This window comes from Musa acuminata, chromosome BXJ2-3, assembly GCF_036884655.1.
Source record: "Musa acuminata AAA Group cultivar baxijiao chromosome BXJ2-3, Cavendish_Baxijiao_AAA, whole genome shotgun sequence".
NCBI classification, from domain to species: Eukaryota; Viridiplantae; Streptophyta; class Magnoliopsida; order Zingiberales; family Musaceae; genus Musa; species Musa acuminata.
This window is the reverse complement of record NC_088340.1, coordinates 3431991-3453585: the sequence shown is the minus strand read 5'-3', so window position 1 is coordinate 3453585 and position 21595 is coordinate 3431991. Positions and strand designations below refer to the sequence as shown.

The following is a 21595-nucleotide window of genomic DNA, read 5'->3' as shown; positions in this document are numbered from 1 at the left end:
ATAAAAATACTGTAAAAAATAATATTTTCAAAATAATTATATTTATAAATATATTATATTATATTATTTTTTGGGTATTACTAAAATACTATAACATCGTATTAAAAATATTGTAATCGGTATTAGGTTAAAAAAAAAATTGATGTCGGAAAATTTCTGAAAACGTGAGACTCTTTTATGGAGAAAAAAAAAAAAGAGAGAATTCCCTCACATTCATATGCATTAAATTGCTGTTCGAGGGGCAAATGACAATCGACTTACAGAGATTGACCGAGTCAATAAATATGAAAATTGTTGTGTTTATATATAATACCACCAAATTAATGCAACAGGGAATTTGCATCGCATTCATCCTCACTAAAAATTGGTGGATTGAGGCGTTGACTTGCCAACTGCCTGAGTCATTTCGATCCTCGCCACAGCTTCCGATCGAAGTCAACGACGTGCTCGTCTTCCCCACATGGATTTCATCGGTAATCCCCCAGAAAAAAAGCTCTATCATGTTAATATACTATGCTCGAGAAAATGTCGGTGTTCATCACGTTAATTCCATCGGGAATTAAGCTGCATTATATTATGCTTCCTCCCGATATATATATATATATCTCATAAGAAATGGAATAATCATGCATCGAAAAGAACACCCAAACAAGCGACAAGTATAACGATGGCATGCGGTTACGTGATGGCAACCACTTAAGCAATGCAAGCACGCAAAGGAAAGATAGAAGTGACCTCTCACACACAAATGTATGATTTATTACAACCATTTTTTGTCCTTTTAAGTTTTGATTGTTATTATAGCATTGTTATGTATGCTCATATATTGCTAATTAGATCTTCGATTTAGTCAATTAAACTTAATTAATTATACTTTAACGCTCAATTAAAGTTATTTTTCTTGAGACATGTGTATTTATTTATCTATTTATTTTCGGTACCAAATGGAGACCTAAGCATATCCATTCATACATTTTAACTTCTACTCAAAACCCACCGCCTACCCCCCACCATTAATCCGTTGTTTCCTCCCTCGACGTTTCTTCCCCGTTGCCAGCGATCGAAACCAGTGCTCGGCGTCTCCTCTCTCTCTCTCTCTCTGTCTCTCGGTGAAGGATCTCTTCATCTGCCCTCTTTTCTTTTTGGAGTTCGAGATTGCTTCCGTTGATCGACGTGGTAAACGTTTGTGGGGGGGAGGGGGTATCGGATGTCGATTGCAGGGGGTGAATTTGGTCGCGGTGGGGATCGACGGCTGATTCGAGTGTGAGGAAATCGGGCATGGGTTTCTTTCCAGGCTGATTGGATCGGCCTTCTTGTTTCGGTGGTTTCGGTGGGATCTTCCCTCACTTTGATCTTTGTTTGGGGGGCGAATATTTCGGAGGGAAGATGGGGTATTTGAACTCCATCAGTGGGCTTCAAGCAGACGGTGCTCCGGTCAGCGGGGGAGGACTCAGGTCTCGTTCGTTTATTCCTTGTGAAGTCGTATTAAGGCTTACGATATTCTTTTCTAGATTTGTTTATGTTTCGTATCTCGTGCGATTTTCGAGCTGATCTTATGCTAGCATTCGCTTCATATATTTTGAGTTCTAATTCGAAGACAAACTAGCTAGTTATTGGAAGAGATTTATTTATTTATTTATTTTTTATGTATAAACAGTCGTTTATTCCTTAATAATTCAATATAAGTTAGATCCTTAATAATTGACAAACAAGTTATGAGATGGTTCGTCAGATATGGATGTGTGAACTTACATGGGAAACATGGTTCTTTTACGCTGAATAAACTCATAGAACTGCTTCCTATCTGTTAATTGTGGTTCTTGAATCTGCAGTTGAATATGTTGCCTAAAGTAGGCTGTAAAGAAACATCCTACTCTTGCGTGTCAATCTAACATTAAAACTCATGCTTATTTCTTTCAAGACAGTCAAGATGGGAAGTTTGGTTATGGGTATGCAAGCTGTCCGGGGAAAAGATCTTCGATGGAAGACTTCTATGAGACGCGAATTGACAGCGTTGATGGAGAAATTGTTGGCTTGTTTGGGGTCTTTGATGGTAAAATTTCTGCAGTATTTTGTTGTCTTTGTTATGTTTAGAATGTCTTATCTTTTTTTTTTTTTGTATTTGCAAATTTTTGGTAAAACTGACATAGAAAACCCATTCATTAACTTGCTTCTTTCAATCCTTTTCTAGGGTAAATTTCTCTCGTGGAGAGTTGCTTATACATTCAATATCCTAACGTTAGACTTTGATGCTTTGATGAGTGGTTATGTAGGTCATGGCGGTGCCCAAGTAGCAGAGTATGTTAAACAAAACCTCTTCAGCAACTTACTCAGGCATCCAAAGTTCATTACCGATACAAAATCAGCTATAGGTGGTGCTGATTTGCATTTTGTACTATGAAAGAGCTTTTAGAGAACAATAATATTTGGCTTATGAAATTCATCTGTGCTGTTACCTTCAGCTGATGCATACAACCACACGGACGCAGAATTTTTGAAATCTGAGAACAGCCAGAACCGAGAGGCGGGTTCAACTGCATCAACAGCTGTCCTTGTTGGTGATCGTTTGCTCGTTGCAAATGTTGGGGACTCTAGAGCTGTCATATGTAGAGGAGGAGATGGTAGGCCCCTCATCCTTAAATCAGTTCTCTTATCATCAATTATGTGTAACGGATTTCTGTACTTAATCTAGAACTAAACCGGCTCAATTTAGATGGAGTTTACTGCATTTTTTTTTACTAACTGTATTCTGACAACCCAACCTATTTAAGAGCAATATTTAGAATGTGACACCAGTGACATCTAGGTTCTTAGGATATATGTAGGTTCTAGACCAACAAAGTTTTTTGGCCTTCTCTTGATCCTGCCAAATGCTATAGTAGCTCTGTGTGTCTCTGGTGTACTGAACACATTGAAACAAATAATCATATAGTTTCAGATTCTTCAAAAATATAGTAATATAAAAAAGTATAGACAGGAAGGAGAAAGAGAACATATTCCTGTTTGGATTCACAGAATTTAAGCCTGAAATTGGAGAATTGAACCTGCGAAAAAATCTTCAGAAATGGCTGAAACTGCACACTTATGGTGATAAATGAGGATTTAAATTGTTGATGATGGATGAGGTGCTAAAGTTCATTACGCTCTCGTATTGCATGTACTCTTTTTGAAATGAGATTTGAAGATTAATAGTTTACTAGCAAGTTAAACAGGATTGGAAACTTAATATTAAGTTATCCAATTTTTACACAGCATTATTTAAAGAATAATAATCACTTTTTTATGCTACTTCTATAAGCCATTGCACTTAATGTCTTTATGACTTATCGATGCTACAGTGGTTTCATAGCTACATACTTTTGGTGAAATTGTATACTAATAGTTTAGTCATGTTATCTTGTCTTTAATGTATGATCTAAGAACTATTTTTTGTTCATCGCTTGAGTGTTGTTCCTTGATGAAACTTTCCATTTAGCGCTGTACATAGTAGGTTTTGGTACCACTTTAGATGTATGACATGTCTTGGAATCTACAAATGGGATTTTTATTGGTGTGATTTATTATTCTACGGTCTTTTATCCTCCAGTCCACATTTTGTTGGTTATATTTCTTGCATTCTGGAATTGACCCTTGTCAAAACCATCTAATCGTAGACTTCGACGATCGGGAGTTTAACTATTCACGCCAATGACAAAACAGGATGACAATGGAAGTTGATGTTTCCTTAATCCTGAAGCTTGTCATAAGCATATTTCTCCATTATTTGTTTTGTTCAGTGTTAAAGAATATATTTTTTATATGGAACTTTAGGTAGATATTATTGTGTCTCCATTATTTTTTCTTGCCAAATTTACATATTTTTTATCAAAAATCATCCCTCATGTATGTAGAGCTTGGTATTTAACATTTTACATATTTCCATAATCATTATCCGTGATCTACCATTTGCTTTTGTTTGGATGTTTGCTTGCCCATTTGTTCATCTCATGGTTCAATTACTATATGTGGTCATCTTTAGTTTGAGATTATTGCCTTCTAACTAGATTCAAATTTCTGATTGATTTATGAATGGCAATAAACAGTACTGTGTGGTGCTGTTGACATACTTGTTGTCATTGAATCCTGTTGTTTATGTTTGTTCTTATGCCCATTGAGGTTGTTCTGTATTCTTTATAAGATATCCATGCAATCTCTTCTCATTTCAATTGATTGGGTCGAAAAATCAATCTAGAATTTGTTGCATCACTCGATCCAGTTATCTTGAAAATTGTAACTAATAAAGACTTTTTATTTAGCATATTAAAAGCTGCTTGTGGTTCTAATTTTCGTTGTTTTTTTTTTCCCACTTTTTCTTTGTTAAATCGAGTTTGGCATCTCAACTTGTGCTCAATTAATACAAAAGTTTATGTATTCTATGAACCTCTTGATACAAACATCTGATTCTTGGTTTTTCAGTGGCATCAGTTGCAACAAGTCCTTTTCTGAGGCAAACAGTTGTGCCAATTTCTTGTAGAGCACCCATTTTACTTGCAAGTTCTGTTTCTTGGTTCTTACAATATATTGCAAAAGCAATTTTCTGATCATGATAGAGTAGTTGACCAAACGAACTTCTGGGTGCTTCATAATTTAGAGAAAAAAGTCTTTTGTTCCCCATATGGTAAGTTTTGCTTCTAGTTTGTGCAGTAGATTGCAACGGCAATTCTTCTGATTGCTTGGTAATTTAGAGAAAGAAACCTTTTGTCCCTCGTGCATCATGGTCAAAAGCCAGTTCTTGGTACTTTGAACAACAGAGACCTGGCAAATCAACCTGTTGTGGTACTTGGTTGATGTGAGCTCTCATAATTAAACCAATCACTCTATTTTGATGGTGATAATATGGAGATGATTTTCTCTGGATGTGCTTGAAGGTTCTGTTTTTAACAAATTCAGTATCTGAAATAGAATACAATCACCAGAATCTTGTATTGAATTATTGATTGAGCCTCTTAAAAGTTTAGTTCTTTACTAGGAACTCGGCTCACGCTATTTTTTGTAACTTTTGCAGCTATAGCTGTCTCAAGGGATCACAAGCCTGACCAAACAGATGAGAGAGCAAAGGATTGAGGATGCTGGGGGCTTTGTAATGTGGGCTGGTACTTGATCTCCTCCATCATTTTTTATCAGTTTAGATCATTTCGTTATATAAATACTGATCAACTGTAACTGCAGGGACATGGCGTGTCGGTGGTGTTCTTGCCGTTTCTCGTGCATTTGGTGATAGGCACCTGAAACAGTTTGTTGTCGCAGATCCAGAAATTCATGTTTGATCTCTGACCTATCACTTTATTCCTACAATGTTATTGTCTTCAAGACTCGAGACATATCATCATCTGACAGTAATGCCTTTGACTGCTTCGACTACTGTTGAATGCAGGTGGAAGCGGTTGATGGATCTCTCGAATTCCTCATCCTTGCAAGTGACTGATTGTGGGATGTTGTCACGAACGAATGAGGTATACTTTAAAAGAAGAAAATAACAAAAAACAAAAAAAAAAGTAGGTACCTGAAATATCATCTCCGAAGATTGAACCCTTTCTTTTTCATTTGGTTCCAAATTCAGGAGGCGGTGGTAGCTATTGTCAAACCCCTACAAGATCCAGAACAAGCAGCAAAGAAACTGTTACAGGAGGCCTATCAAAGGGGTAGTTCTGACAACATCACTTGGTGTCGTGGTACAGTTTCTTGGCTAGCCTTGATAACACAACCGAGCAGCAATAGGTACAAATTGTCTGCTTGATCTTTGTTATCGCTTTGTTATCTGTAATGGTTTAGTGGAGTCTGTATCATGCTGTTTTCACTTTTGTTAGAATAATCAATAAGATTGTTTGGTTAGAGTGCCTAAATTTCTTCCTGAATAGTCGTTTATATATACATACCATTTTTACCATTTGGAATTTACTCCTGCAATTAAAGTAGCTCAAGTTTGGTAATTTAAGCCTCAAGGAACAATTTTGATATGCCCCCTATGAAAGCAAAATGAGACCCATGAAAGAAGGTCTCTTATTGAGTTTGTATTATAAATGTTGGCAGGAAGATTAGTTTCACATGGATACAGAATTGAAGTGTCTAATGATACATAGTGGAGTTTGATTGTGATAGTTTCCATGGTAACTTTGACCATTTTGACGTAGATTCAAAGGTAAAGCCGTATAACCATTCTTCGTGATTGATCCATCAAAGGGTCATGCCCATGTCTTATCTAGCGTGGCAGATGCGCGGATGTGTTTGAATAGAATAGAATAGAATAGAATCTAACCTATTAATTTGTTGTTTGCGCCCATTAACAAAAATTATAGGTCCCATGGCATCCAAGAAGGATAGGAACATCGAAGTTACTTTTTATTAACCCTACACAGTTTGCCTCGTGCAAAAGAGTCTACCTTAGCCTTCATATTCTCCTCGTCTGTTGTCGACACAACCTTTCTTGACTCGGACACAAAAAAAAGGAAGAGAAAAATAAACCAAAAGAAGGCTAATGGAGTTGGGGACAACGACCGATGGAATGAACAAGTTGATCGAGTATGGTGCCTCTCTCTCTCTCTCTCTCTCTCTCCACACTAACCGGTTATTTAATGCTTTGTTGTCGTCCGCAGCCCACTGCCGACGACGCTTTCAGCAGAGCAGCGAGAACAGAAAAAAGGAGACGAAAAGTTGGTTCACCGGGGAAATGGAGGAGGGTGCCGAAAGCGGCGTTAAGACGTGGATCCTGGCATTTCTCTTTTGTCGAGGACAGCCGTAGAGATGCCACAACGTCGAAGCTGCTGCCTCGCTCCTCCAATTTACTCCTTCGCCCTTCCCTCTCCCTCCAAATTTGCTGCTCAGCTTCTTCTCCTCTTCTCCTCCACCACAAGGATTCCTCTCCGAGCCGACCACCTTGTGAGGTGTGCTTCTCTTTGCTCCTCTCAAGGGAATCCTGTGGCCTCCACTGCCTTCGTCTTCAGTTCTTGATCTCCGCAGCCATGGGCTCCGAGGCGGTCGTCGTCGTCGTAGGTGAATTGCCTCTGCTTCCGCCCATAAAGACTGCGCCGACGCGGGACAAGCCCGTGGAAGGCCGTCCCGATGCTGCCGAAACCGAAGAGGAAGAGTGCGTCACACCAAAAGGCGGAAGAGACCGTTCTCAAGCCCGTCCTTGTTTGTACGCCGGCGAAGAGAAAGCCGAAGCCGGCGAAGAGGGTACCGCCGGCTCCTTCCATGGAATTCCACGCCGTTACTCCCGATCTTACCTCGGTCTTCCTTCCTCTCCCTCCCAAGAAGAGAATTCGTGTAGTTTGATCTGAAGTTTCTTCACCAATCTCCTGTAACTCCTTCTGTTCCCCTTCTGTTTTCCCGTGTGCCTGGTAAAAGATTTTATTTCCTTTTATTGTTTTCTTTTCTTCCTTAGACGAAACAAAGACCATCAAGCACTTTGTGTAACATGAGGAGAACTGTCCTCCACATCATGCTGCAATGTGTACATATATCGGACAGTTCTCTTGGGTTCTTGCTTTTAGTCGTTCTGCAATCTAACACCGTCGAGGAACCCAAATTACTTACTGTGTCTTGGGATGCAAACTTGTGGAATTCCCTCATAATAGTTGTTACGGTCCATCAGTGTCTGTGCAGAGACAGATGGGAAGTTAAGGTATATCACATGATTCTAGATCAGACAGTACCTCACAACCCTTCTAAATTTCTGCATCTTGTTAAGAATCCAGCAGGTAGAAGGAAGAGATTCCTGTAGAAAGGGCACCATAATTTTAACTTTTATGGCCTAGGAAGACACACCTTACGAAGATTGCAGGCTAACGAATCACCAATATTTGTTTCTTTAGGGTGCCAAATGAGAACGAATAGTGTCCAATAGCTGGTCCTGTTTCTGCAATGTTTCTTTCGTTTCCTCTGCAGAAATCAACCTAATGTGGGTGAGAGCTGGGTACAGTTTGAGATCCAAGTTATTAATTCATGTGTACAGTAAGTAAATGTAGGAGATGGCAGAACATATGGAGCTGGTATCATAATGTGATGGAGGGAGTGACCACATGGATGGCAATTAAAAGCTGCAATCTTAGCAAGTGACATAGTGTCACGGCCTTAGCTGGAATTGCCTAAGGCGTGAGGCATCCTTGCGGCCAAAGACGCGAACTTAGCTTGCGTTGTCTAAGTCGCGGGTCACCTTTGCGGCAAAGACGCGAACTTAGCTTGCATTGCCTAAGTTGCGCTTCGCCCTTGCGATATTGCTCCGCGAGGATCAGCCCACTTGTAACCTCTCGCAAGTCCCGAAGGACCTGTAAAAGAATAAAGTTGATTAGTTCGAAAGAACGAGCGGCGGACAAGTCCCGACATCTCGCGAAAAGGGGAAGCTTTACAAGCAATTCAGCGAGCACCTTGCGTGCACAAGAGAAAAGAGGGAGAGGGGGAAAACAAGGGCTTTAGAAGGTTGAACGAACAGCTGCAAGCCCACAAACAACCACTCACCTGGTCCCGGGCGCGACAACAAGTTCCCATCAAGGCAACTTGCGAACTTGCGAACTTGCGAAAGAGTGTTCAACGCCCGGTATATATCCGAAGCCCCATCCAGCCCTGTGCCACCCGGGGGGTTCAAAGGGGCTGAGATGGCTGACGTTTTGGTGAGCATAGGCAGATTCCAGAAATCAGCCCGCGGCACGCGAAAACGGAGCTGTTTTAGGCTGTTTTGCTCGTTTCGGTGAGCGATCGCTTTGTAACGCTGCAGCTTGTTCGAACTTACATTTTTACAAGCAAAATAACCCAAAACTAAGAGAAAACATGCTGTCAAACAGCTGTACATGTAGGTGTGAGCGACGAACGGTTCGTTGAACGGAGTTGTTGCGAGTGCGCGACGATCGTTCGTGACATTCTCCCCCACTTAAACTGTCGACGCCCTCGTCGACGCTTGTTGGTAGTTGTTGATGATTTCTTCTTCATGTCGCAAGGCGTCTTCAGGCTCCCAACTGGCTTTTGTTCGGGGAAGCTTTCACCACTTCACCAAGTACTTTATCTGCTTAGCTCCGTTGGGTAGCTTTATCTTGCGGTCCGCCAGAATGGTTTCAACTCACTTCTCGTAGGAGGTTGTGATGGGAGGTAGCCGAGTTGGAACACTTCGGGAAGCATCTTGCGGGTCCAAGTGGTAGGCTTTTAGGTTGCTGGCGTGAAGAACGTTGTGAATTTTGAACCACGCCGGCAGCTGCAACTTGTAAGAGACGTTGCCTAACCTGCTGATAATTGGGAAGGGCTCTTCATACTTGCGCACCAATCCTTTGTGGACTTTGTTCCTAAAGAATTGGAGTGATGCCGGTTGGAGCTTTACCAACACCAAATCGCCAACTTTGAACTCTTGTGGTCGCCTTCCCAAGTCTACCCACTTCTTCATCATTTTTGCCGCCTTCTCCAAGTAAGCCCGCGCAATATCTGCATTTCGATGCCACTCTTTTGTGAAATGATAGGCTGATGGACTACTCCCAGTATACCCAATTGCCATGGTGTGCAGAGTTGACGGTTGTTGTCCTGTGATGATCTCGAAGGGGCTCTTGTTGGATGCAGAGCTCCGCTGCAAGTTGTAGGAGAATTGGGCAATGTCCAACAGCTTCACCCAATCTCGTTGGTTGGCACTCACGTAGTGCCGGAGATATTGCTTCAGGAGTGAGTTTATCCTTTCAGTCTGGCCATCCGTGTGGGGGTGGAGGCTTGTAGAGAAGTATAACTTCGACTCCAACAATTTGAATAGCTCGGTCCAGAATCTTCCCAAGAACCGAGCATCTCGATCACTAATGATATTGTGTGGGACTCCCCAATACTTCACCACAATCTTCATCATAAGCTTGGCCGCCTCCTCTGCTGAACAGTGTAGGGGAGCAGCAATGAAAGTTGCATACTTTGAAAACCGATCGACCACCACGAGTATCAATCCAAGTCTCCCTACAAGTGGCAAGCTTGATATGAAATCCAAGGAAATGCTCTCCCACGACCTTTCTGGTACGGGCAACGGCTCCAAAAGTTCCACCGGCTTCCGCTGCTCCACCTTGTCTTGTTGGCAAGTAAGGCATGTTCGAACATATTCCTCCACATCAGTCCCCATCTTCACGCCAATGACAAAACAGGCTGACAATGGAAGTTGATGTTTCCTTAATCTTGAAGCTAGTCATAAGCATATTTCTCCATTATTTGTTTTGTTCAGTGTTAAAGAATATATATTTTATACGGAACTTTAGGTAGATATTATTGTGTCTCCATTATTTGTTCTTGCCAAATTTACACATTTTTATCAAAAATCATCCCTCATGTATGTAGAGCTTGGTATTTAACATTTTACATATTTCCATAGGCATTATCTGTGATCTACCATTTGCTTTTGTTTGGATGTTTGCTTGCCCATTTGTTCATCTCATGGTTCAATTATACTATATGTGCTCATCTGTAGTTTGCGATTATTGCCTTCTAACTAGATTCAAATTTCTGTTTGATTTATGAATGGCAATAAACAGTACTGTATGGTGCTGTTGACATCCTTGTTGTCATTGAATCCTGTTGTTTATGTTTGTTCTTATGCCCATTGAGGTTGTTCTGTATTCTTTATAAGATATCCATGTAATCTCTTCTCATTTCAATTGATTGGGTCGAAAAATCAATCTAGAATTTGTTGCATCACTCGATCCAGTTATCTTGAAAATTATAACTATTAAAGATTTTTTATTTAGCATATTAAAAAGCTGCTTGTGGTTCTAATTTTTGTTGTTTTTTTTTCCCCACTTTTTCTTTGTTAAATCGAGTTTGACATCTCAACTTGTGCTCAATTAATACAAAAGTTTTGCTATATTTATGTATTCTATGAACCTCTTGATACAAACATCTGATTCTTGCTTTTTCAATGGCATCAGTTGCAAAAAGTCCTTTTCTGAGGCAAACAGTTGTGGAAATTTCTTGTAGAGCACCCATTTTACTTGCAAGTTCTGTTTCTTGGTTCTTACAGTATGTTGCAAAAGCAATTTTCTGATCATGATAGAGTAGTTGGCCAAACGAACTTTTGGGTGCTTCATAATTTAGAGAAAAAAGTCTTTTGTTCCCCATATAGCAAGTTTTGTTTCTAGCTCGTGCAGTAGATTGCAACGGCAATTCTTCTGATTGCTTGGTTGGTAATTTAGAGAAAGAAACCTTTTGTCCCTCGTGCATCATGGTGAAAAGCCAGTTCTTGGTACTTTGAACAACAGAGACCTGGCAAATCAACCTGTTGTGGTACTTGGTTGATGTGAGCTCTCATAATTAAACCGATCACTCTATTTTGACGGTGATAATATGGAGATGATTTTCTCTGGATGTGCTTGAAGGTTCTGTTTTTAACAAATTCAGTATCTGAAATAGAATACAGTCACCAGAATCTTGTATTGACTTATTGATTGAGCCTCTTAAAAGTTTAGTCCTTTACTAGGAACTCGCTCACGCTATTTTTTTGCAACTTTTGCAGCTATAGCTGTCTCAAGGGATCACAAGCCTGACCAAACAGATGAGAGGCAAAGGATTGAGGATGCTGGGGGCTTTGTAATGTGGGCTGGTACTTGATCTCCTCCATCATTTTTTATCAGTTTAGATCATTTTGTTATTTAAATACTGATCAACTGTAACTGCAGGGACATGGCGTGTCGGTGGTGTTCTTGCCGTTTCTCGTGCATTTGGTGATAGGCACCTGAAACAGTTTGTTGTCGCAGATCCAGAAATTCATGTTTGATCTCTGACCTATCCCTTTATTCCTACTATGTTATTGTCTTCAAGACTCGAGACATATCATCATCTGACAGTAATGCCTTTGACTGCTTCGACTACTGTTGAATGCAGGAGGAAGCCGTTGATGGATCTCTCGAATTCCTCATCCTTGCAAGTGACGGATTGTGGGATGTTGTCACGAATGAGGTATACTTTAAAAGAAGAAAATAACAAAAAACAAAAAAAAAGTAGGTACCTGAAATATCATCTCCGAAGATTGAACCCTTTCTTTTTCATTTGGTTCCAAATTCAGGAGGCGGTAGCCATGGTCAAACCCCTACAAGATCCAGAACAAGCAGCAAAGAAACTGTTACAGGAGGCCTATCAAAGGGGCAGTTCTGACAACATCACTTGTGTCGTCGTTCGTTTCTTGGCTAGCCTTGATAACACAACCGACCAGCAATAGGTACAAATTGTCTGCTTGATCTTTGTTATCGCTTTGTTATCTGTAATGGTGTCATGGATTTGGAAGTCAATAAAAAGATACTTTTGCTTTAACCAAAACTAGTAGCAAAAAGACTATATTTGTGATGCATAGTGGAGTCTGTATCATGCTGTTTTCACTTTTGTTAGAATAATCAATAAGATTGTTTGGTTAGAGTGCCTAAATTTCTTCCTGAATAGTGGTTATATATATATATATATATATATATACACCATTTGGAATTTACTCCTGCAATTAAGTAGCCCAATTTTGGTAATTTAAGCCTTGAGGAACAATTTTGATATGCCCCCTATGAAAGCAAATGAGACCCATGAAAGAAGGTCTCTTATTGAGTTTGTATTATAGATGTTGGCAGGAAAATTAGTTTCACATGGATACAGAATTGAAGAGTCTAATGATACATAGTGGAGTTTGATTGTGATGGTTTCCATTCCAAGGTAACTTTGACCATTTTGATGTAGATTCAAAGGTAAAGCCGTATAACCATTCTTCTTGATCCATCAAAGGGTCATGCCCATGTCTTATCTAGCGTGGCAGATGCTGATGTGTTTGAATAGAATAGAATCTAACCTATTCATTTGTTGTTTGCGCCCATTAACAAAAATTATAGGTCCCATGGCATCCAAGAAGGATAGGAATATCTAAGCTACTTTTTACCCCTACAGAGTTTGCCTCGTGCAAGCGCCTACCGTAGCCATCATATTCTCCCCGTCTGTTGTGGACACAACCTTTCTTGACTCGGACACAAAAAAAGAAAGAGAAAAATAAACCAAAAGAAGGCTAATGGAGTTGGAGACAACGACCGATCGAATGAACAAGTTTGTCGATTATGGTGCCTCTCTCTCTCTCTCTCTCTCTTTCCACACTAACCGGTTATTTAATGCTTTGTTGTCGTCCGACGACGCTTGCAGCAGAGCAGCGAGAACAGAAAAAAAAGGAGATGAAAGTTGGTCCACCGGGTAAATGGAGGGGTGCCGAAAGCGGCGTTAAGACGTGGATCCTGGCATTTCTCTTCTGTCGAGGACAGCCGTAGAGATGCCACAACGTCGAAGCTGCTGCCTCGCTCCTCCAAGCAAGTAGCTCCTTTCTTGGTCCTGCCTTTCCCGTTGCGCGGTCTCAGATAGAGAGACCGGCATTCTTCCTCCGTGCGCTCCACTTGCAGTCTCGGCACGGGCTGAGGCCGTCTCTCAAGTACAGGAGGCTGCGAGTCAGGTGCACATGGGTTGGGTCGAAAGTCCCTAGCGGTGTTGCGATGGCGACAAAATGGTACCCACGGACTGTCTCTCAAGGTGGCCAATCCCAGTGTTCCACGATTCTGTCAGCTGTCCGCCACTTCCGGCTCGTCGTCATCGAGCACTCACTAACGCGACCGTGATGACGACAGGTGGGCTGCTGTCTTCCCGATCACGTCGTATAAGAGAAGAAGATCGATAGACGGATGGATGGAGGAGGGATCGAGGGAGATCGAGAGAGAGGTAAGTGATGGCGTTGGAGTGGGAGTGGAACTCGATATGGCAGTTGTTTGCGACGCTGGTGTTCCTCCGGACGGCGTACAGGGACTTCCTTCCCCCGGAGCTCCACCACTTCGTCGGCTTCCTCCTCCGTGGCCTCATGACCCGCTTCAACGCCGACATCAAGATCATCGTCGATGAGTACGACGGCTCCTGCAGCAATGAACTCTACAGCGCCGCCCAGGCTTACCTCGGCAGCCACTGCCTCGACGACGCCCGCGTCGTCCGTCTCTCCAAGCGCCACGACTGCCCCCTCCCCACCGCCTCCCTCCCCTCCTACCACACCACCCACGACTCCTTCCAAGGCATTCCCCTCCAGTGGAGCTCCGTCGTGGAGCGCGCCTCTGCGTCCTCCTCTTCCCCCTTCCGCAGCAGCTCCCTCTCTTCGGACCACCGCTACCTCGAGCTCTCCTTCCACAGCCGCCACCGCGAGGCCGTCCGCTCCCAGTACATCCCCCACGTCCTCGCGGAGGCCGAGCGCATCCGCCTCCGGGCCCGGGAGCGCCGCCTCTACACCAACCGCTCTGTCGTCTTCGGCGACGACCACCGTAACCCCTGGTCCCCCGCGCCCTTCTCCCACCCCTCCACCTTCGACACCCTCGCCATCGACCCGGTTCTCCGCGACGAGATCCGCGACGACCTCCTCCGGTTCGTCAGCCGCCGGAACTATTACTCCCGCGTCGGCCGCGCCTGGAAGCGGGGCTACTTCCTCTACGGTCCGCCCGGGACGGGCAAGACCAGCCTCGTCGCCGCCATCGCCAACCTGCTCGAGTTCGACGTGTACGACCTAGAGCTCACCGCCGTCCACTCCAACACCGCCCTCCGCCGCCTCCTCGTCTCCACCAACCCCAAGTCCGTCGTCGTCATCGAGGACGTCGACTGCTCCCTCGACCTCAGTGACCGGAAGAAGAAGAAGAAGAAGAAGTCCAAGCCTGATTCGGAGACCGACGAGCGCGAGATGGACCCCTCGGAAGGCGGGGTCGGCAGTTGGACGTCGTCGGTGAACCTCTCCGGCGTGCTAAACTTCGTGGACGGCCTGTGGTCGTCATGCGTGGGGGAGCGGCTCATGATCTTCACCACCAACCACCCGGAGCGGCTCGACCCAGCCCTGCTCCGGCCGGGCCGGATGGACCGGAAGATCCACCTCTCCTACTGCTGCCCGGCAGCCTTCCGGATGCTGGCAAGCAACTACCTGGAGATCGGGGAGGAGCACGAGCTGATGGCGGAGGCGGAGGCGCTGCTAGGGGAGGTCGACATGACCCCCGCGGAGATCGCGGAGGTGTTCATGCGGTGCGACGGAGAGGGGAAGGGCGCGGACGCAGCGATGGAGAAGGTGATAGGGGAGATGCGGCAGCGGCGGAAGGCGGCGGCGGCTTCTCCTCCGGAGCGCGGGCCCGCTGCGTTGGGTATGGAGAATGGGTTCCTCATCGGATGCGACGACGATGCGCACTAGTTTGACCGTGAAATTTGGTCAAAAGAAATCTACTGGCCCGCTATGACCGTATTGAGTCGGCTCAAAAGTGCTCCCGTCGTGTTGGCCTGCTATTAATAGCTATATCAATAAAATCCGTGGATGCTAAGTTTCCTATCATGCATTGACGCCGACATGCATTCATGGAACTCACTCGCACACGCACTTACCCGATTGCTCAAACTCCTGTTAGCTCATTGATTAATCTCGATTTCCATTCGTAGTCATCGATTAGTATGAGTTCATCTGAAACTTTTGATCCGGTGAATGCGACAGCTTCTATGATTAACACCACTTTTGTTGCATGAATGATCAGATCTAGATATCTCCATATATAGTATTATTTGTTTTTCTTTGTAGATGGCAAATGTGAGTATGTGATATTGAAGTGATAGTTTCCTCGACAAAAATATACGGACGTGTGGTTGATTGGTCGACGAGAAAGATTGATGTATTGATGCCATCGTAGCCAACCAAATGTGCGACACCGCATCACCTCCGTGGTAGTGTGAATGCTGCAGTGGGTTCTGCCCTGCACATCTCGTGAGGTGAAGGAAGGCCACCACCATCTATCTATCTACCTTTTCTTTTGTCTTCAAGCTTTTCTCGTTCTAAGAAAGAAATCAAATACAAGAGCTGATAATTGATTCTTAGATCAAATCAAATACAGAGAAATCGTATTACTTGCGAAGATATTTTCTTCGAGTTCTCCGTGTGGTGTCGTGTCGTACAAGCAATCGAGAGTTTGATTGGTTGAGAATGATGGAGTGTTACGATTGATTCTCTCGAAAGAGAGAGAAATTTTCCTCCGACCGAAGAGAAATTAGAGCCATCCTCTCCAAATGGTAGACATCTCTTTCCTTCGTGAATCAGTGGTTGCCGGATTGCTTGTGCCGATCTCGATCGTGGAATACTTTCTTCTCTTTGGATCGAACTCCAAACGTAGTGGCCTTTGGAAATTAGGGTAGACTCGGCGTGGTAATGTGCACAAATCCCCATCACGCGGTGATGGTGAAATCATTCGTCGTCTCTTCCCTACCAACTATCCTGGACCAATCTGTGAGAGCCAGCTGGTGGAGCTGATTCATGTCATGTCCAGAGTCCATGACATCTACATCTCCATCTACCTCTTGCCCTCATATCTCTCTCTTTTTCTTTTGTTGAGCTGAACGAATGCCGGCGGTGGAAAGGTGTTTTCTTCTTAGTCCAATTGGCTGAGGTGGTAGAAATGTCAGGCCATTCATGTCCAACTCCTCCACTAATCCTCCTCGGTAACCTACATGTTGTGCTCATAGATAAGTAGACAGATTTCTCTAAGCTTTCAATTCTTCTCATGAATTGTATATATGACTAATGTTTTCCTTTTTGCTCTTTCATGAAACATGAAATTTTCTTTATGAGATGTGTAGTTTCATGCTGGAAATATTTCTCGATGATAGATTTCCACGAGAATATCCAAAGAACTCCATGAGAAAGAGAACAGCTGAACACAGAAATGGTGGATTATCACAATAGTTGAAAGATCATACAGCACAACACAGCACAGGGTTTCTGAGCTTTACACACCCTCTCTGCAACCTACAACAAGAAAGCTTAAAGATAGTACTGTTTCCTTCACGTAACTCATATGAAAAGAAGAAAGACAAGCTACAGAGCAGGAGCTTCTTCTTCTTCTTCTTCTTCTTCTTCTTCTTCTTCTTCTTTGATGCTTCCTTCACCTATTGTGTAAGGGATTCGGGCCAGTGGGTACGACCCGCTTGTCATCATCAACGGTGCTATCATTCTGCTTGGCTCGAACGAGAAGGCCACAGAATCTAATCTTCTTCGATCGGCAGCGATGGAGGCCACCGGTGGCAACTCTGGCGGCTGCCGTTCTGTTTTCTGATCTCTTGCCTACTCCCGTTGCATGGCCGCGGTTCCCATGGACCTCTCCAGCCAACCCCTGTGAGAAGATACCAGCGATTACCAGAATTAAGCACGTAACCAAGGCGGTCGGAGCCCCCTTCTTCCTCATCCCTCCTTCCCTATGCCGAGGCCATGATCAGAAGTGGTAGAAACATGAGGCAGATCGAGAGATGCACCAGAGAGAGAGAGAGAGAGAGAGAGAGAGAGAGAGAGAGAGGGGAAGAACAGGGAAGCAAAAGGAGTCAAAGAGGGCAATAACTGGTGTTCCTCGGATTTGGAGTTCCATGTGTGATGCAAGGCTTTACATCCCTCGTTCAGTAGCTCCACCAAACCCCATTGATGGATCTTCAATTCTCTTGCTGGCAGAGAATTAAAGAGAGTCTCTGAGAGAGAGAGAGAGAGAGAGAGAGAGAGAGAGAGAGAGGGAGACAAGGGGAGCTTGCAAGATCCCGTATACATAAAAGACTGGGGGGGGAATCGAAAGATAGGGTATGATAGGATTCATTCCATTCCTTTCATTTGTCCTCTCTCTTCTCCCCTGTTGGTAGTTCCCGCGTGCTACCTTCGAGCATGCATGCATTTATTTAGGGTTCTGACTAAGAAACCGAAGAGTAGGGTTTTGCTGGTAGAGCAGTAACGGAGGTCAGCAGGGGAAAGGAAGATCAGACGGTGGCGCAGAGGGGGCGAGAAGAGAGATTGAGATCGCTCGAGTTGGGGGGAGACAAAGCCACTGGTGGCCAAGCGGTGGGGTTGTAGTCTTCTTCTTCCTTCTACAGCCGTCTCTTCGGTTACTACACTGTACTGCCTGCGCCAATCCACCACCACTTTCACTGTGCACTCCTCGTGCTTCCTTTGTCTCCAAGACACTGCCACAAGATCTATGTAGGTCGGGTCGTTGACCATGGCATGGAAGCCCAAAGCATCTGGTTTGAAGTTGACCGACCAACTTCTTGAACCGAAGGTTAACACGACCCCAATACTCCTGTGGTTATCTATACCTCAGCATCAGATGGAAGGCCAAGTGAACAGTCCAGATAAGGTCAATAAGACTTTTAGATTTGTGGACATGCACCCTAAGATTCGTGCAAACACGTGTCTGCACCCAAAATTGCTTCAGATGTGGAAGCCAGCTGATGCAGTTTGGATCTGCAAACTCATACAGTGCTCTTTGCCCCTTCTAAAGCATTTCTACAATAAGAAAAAGAAAAATACAGTGCTCTTTTTTTTAATTTTAAATCTAATATCTCGAATATCCCAAGTCACATATCTTTTTTTTCCTCCCTTTTTCCATTAAGTTAAACCGATCTAATTACAGTATTTTTATATTATGCTATAGTATTTTTAGTAATACTATAACATGGTATTTTTGTAATGAATTAGAGTGTTTTTCTAATATTTATAAAAATTGTATAACGTGGAGTAAAAAAAAATACAATAATGTAGTTGACAGGGCATATTTTTGTTCCCAATCACGTCATGACCTACACCAAGTCACGCCCTTGCCGAGTCAGCACAAGGGTTGACTTTCCGCGTCGAATCGAAGCTCGTACAAGGAAGCGCCCCTTCGGTAAGTCCCGTCCCCGAAAACTCGGGACGACACCGTATGACGTCACTCCACGCATGTCGGGCGGCGATCGCATGAAGGTATCATCTCGTCACTCAGGGGTAGGTCGTCGCGCCAGGTCCCCGTACGATCGATCCTCGAGCAGTAGTATTAAAACTCAGAGTCGACACCTGGCCAGGAGGGAGGGAAAAATAAAATCACTGACTTAATCTACGAGGGGCCCAAGTCGAAAACCTCCCTGACCAAGGCCTATGAGTAGGAACTCAGCCACCCCCGGAGGCGCAGCCATCTCGACCCCTGATCCAATCGGCTCCAGCACTTCTTTCAACCGATCGAGAACTCTGGACATCGACCCGTGGACCAAGCCATGCTGACTCTTCGATCTCGACGCATAAGTTCACCAACAACAGTATTTTTATATTACGTTATATTTATTTTTTTGATATTATTAAAATTATTATAACTGGTTTGGTTCATCCTATAAATTGATACGTAGGAAAAAGAGATACAAGAAAAAAAATTGCTGTGAAAGAAATATAAATATGAGAGATTTTTTTTTAGAAATTCAACCAAGAAAATACTACTGCTCACTACTAAATATCCTTCTTGTTATTTGCTAAGAAGACACTTGAATCATCCAAAATATCACATCTCGATGGGTTCATCTCTCATAACCCTAAGTCTCAGAATGAATCAAAGAAATTATTTGCTCTGTCTTAACAAGCATTTTGATTTTGCTTGTAATGATACACTGGATAAGAAGATGTAATAGGATTCACATTGTCATCATCTGAGCATCACTTCTAAATAGGTGAAAGGCTCCCACAGTCATCATCAATCATCATGGTTACAATCCTTTATATTTCACTTTTGACTTGATATGACAGTGGACCAGTGGCCACTGCATTGTGATGTTCTATGTCTATCTCTTCAGGGGTGAGTTCAAAGCCTCTGCAGCCTCTTCAATGCTTGTGTATGTATGAGTGGACCCTTCTAGTTTAATGACACACATTATTAGGTGCAATTTTTTCTCCTCAAGACATTCAAATTAACATCCACAACTGTTTCAAAAGCCAATTAAATCAACACTATATCAATTTTTCATGTGTTTATATCATATATTGAAACATTTAAGATAATAAAAAACAAGCATCTAAGCTGGATTTTGTTGGCTACCTTTGGCTCCTGCCTTTTGTTCTGACACAAGCCAAGCTGGATTCACCTGTCCAGCCAGGAGAGACTTAAAGACAGTACTGTGTGCTTGTGTCTTCTATAAAAAATAACAGTTAACCTTATACATAATATATATATATATATATATATATATATATATATATGTATATGTATGTATATATATATACACATATATACATATATATATATATATAATATTTAAAAAAATCTTTTGTTTTTTTTCCGAAATGATGTCTTATTTCGAATAATATAAAAAATATCACTCATTAATCCTAATAAAAATATGTTATAGTATTTTGATCACCATAATAAAAATACTATAAAGTTTACTTGAAAATACTGTAAATGTATAAATAAAATTAATCTCTACAAAATTAACTTCAAGTCTAAAAATTTGATATCGTGAAAGTTGCTATTACGAGTAATTAAAAAGTATAATGTCATTTATATTGTTTTTTAATATCTTTATAGTATTTTTAGCACCTAATAAAAATAATATAATGATAACTGAATGTACCCTATGAATTGGTCTATCTTCAAAATTGATAAAAAAAAGTATCACTCGGGCGAGAGTGTTTCCGATATTATTTGAAATAAGATATAATTTGAAAAAAAAAGTAAAAAAATGGGATATTTTTAGGAAAAAAAGTACAAAGAGGTTTTTTTTTCTTCCAAAATATCACCCTATTTAAATTATACAAAAATTATTTATATAGAATGCATGCTTTTAATATAACATTAAATATCATTAATTATATTAAAGTTCCACAGTAATCATAAGTTGCCACAATTCGACATCTACATGATAGGAGACAGAACTACTTTTCATGCATCTAATGCCTCTCCCTGATTGCTTTCAAGGCATGTGGGACCCTCCCCACTTTATTATACTAATTATTATCTCGAATCATTATGTACTATTTCGTGGTGAAATCGTGAATGCTTCCTCCAGAACATTGTGGTGAGTATATTTCACCCAAACGTGTCATTTTAATGTGCCAACAAATACGGATTTCAAATTATTAGGATGAATGGTTTGCTTTTGGTTTCGTGCTCTCTCATTCGTGCCCTATCAGACGCAGTAGTTGGTACGTGTCCTTATACGCCAGCGAGGAGGGAGAGGAACTCGACCACATTGACCAAATTACCCCTTCGCACCTCATGAATGACCTCGAATGCGACATGCCTTTACGTAGCATACGTTGTACCACCGTTTCATGTGTGATAATTGTCACAAACCATTGGTGTAATAATTGGTTTATACAGTATGTATATGTATATATATATATATATATATATATATATATATGTATAATATCACTAGAAATGAAATCGGATTGAAATGTTAGAATTGGATTCCTAATATACAAAACCCTAAATTGAACCGGTGGATGGCACGTGACATACGCTATAATAAACCTCATAAGTCCTTTTTGGTCTTTTTCTCTCGCATGATCACGAGAACAATACACAATCATAATTAATAGGCAACCTAATTGTCACGTGCCATAATATAATTATATATATATATATATGTATGTACGTCCGTACATGACAAGCAGCTTTTTCATAGATCACGAAATCTAAATCACTTAATTAACTACTAAAATTCTCTCAGTGGAGTTAATCATCGTTACCATATTAAATTAAGGGGGGGATTTGAATTGTAGGTGAAGGCACTCAACACACGGAAGCTTCTCTCCGTCCACGTTATC

At 42.2% G+C, this 21595-nt stretch overlaps 2 protein-coding genes and 2 long non-coding RNA genes across 4 annotated transcripts; all 4 read left to right on the top strand.

Annotated features, from left to right (window-relative positions):
• The first annotated feature begins 847 nt into the window (after positions 1–847).
• On the top strand, positions 848–12388 carry LOC135606957 (probable protein phosphatase 2C 59). Its single transcript, XM_065098341.1, has 8 exons — positions 848–1454; positions 1926–2053; positions 2274–2372; positions 2463–2621; positions 11495–11581; positions 11658–11749; positions 11863–11937; positions 12044–12388. The coding sequence occupies exons 1-8, from the start codon at positions 1387–1389 to the stop codon at positions 12194–12196; spliced, it is 861 nt and encodes a 286-aa protein (XP_064954413.1). The 5' UTR covers positions 848–1386; the 3' UTR covers positions 12197–12388.
• LOC135606958 (uncharacterized) lies at positions 4170–7505 on the top strand. Its single transcript, XR_010485047.1, has 5 exons — positions 4170–5132; positions 5209–5300; positions 5414–5492; positions 5600–6558; positions 6633–7505. It is a non-coding gene; the product is annotated as an uncharacterized LOC135606958 (long non-coding RNA).
• A 1248-nt stretch (positions 12389–13636) lies between the features above and the next one.
• On the top strand, positions 13637–15337 carry LOC135606956 (AAA-ATPase At3g50940-like). The gene has a single exon (XM_065098340.1). The coding sequence runs from the start codon at positions 13718–13720 to the stop codon at positions 15197–15199; it is 1482 nt and encodes a 493-aa protein (XP_064954412.1). The 5' UTR covers positions 13637–13717; the 3' UTR covers positions 15200–15337.
• A 708-nt stretch (positions 15338–16045) lies between these two features.
• LOC135606955 (uncharacterized) lies at positions 16046–17350 on the top strand. Its single transcript, XR_010485046.1, has 2 exons — positions 16046–16488; positions 16627–17350. It is a non-coding gene; the product is annotated as an uncharacterized LOC135606955 (long non-coding RNA).
• Positions 17351–21595: the final 4245 nt, after the last annotated feature.

Coding starts and splice junctions, on each gene's coding strand:
- LOC135606957 (XM_065098341.1), top strand. CDS start 1,387: ATGGGGTATTTGAACTCCATCAGTGGGCTTCAAGCAGACGGTGCTCCG. Junction 1,455..1,925: donor GTCAGCGGGGGAGGACTCAG/GTCTCGTTCGTT, acceptor CTTTCAAGACAG/TCAAGATGGGAAGTTTGGTT. Junction 2,054..2,273: donor CTTGTTTGGGGTCTTTGATG/GTAAAATTTCTG, acceptor GTGGTTATGTAG/GTCATGGCGGTGCCCAAGTA.
- LOC135606956 (XM_065098340.1), top strand. CDS start 13,718: ATGGCGTTGGAGTGGGAGTGGAACTCGATATGGCAGTTGTTTGCGACG.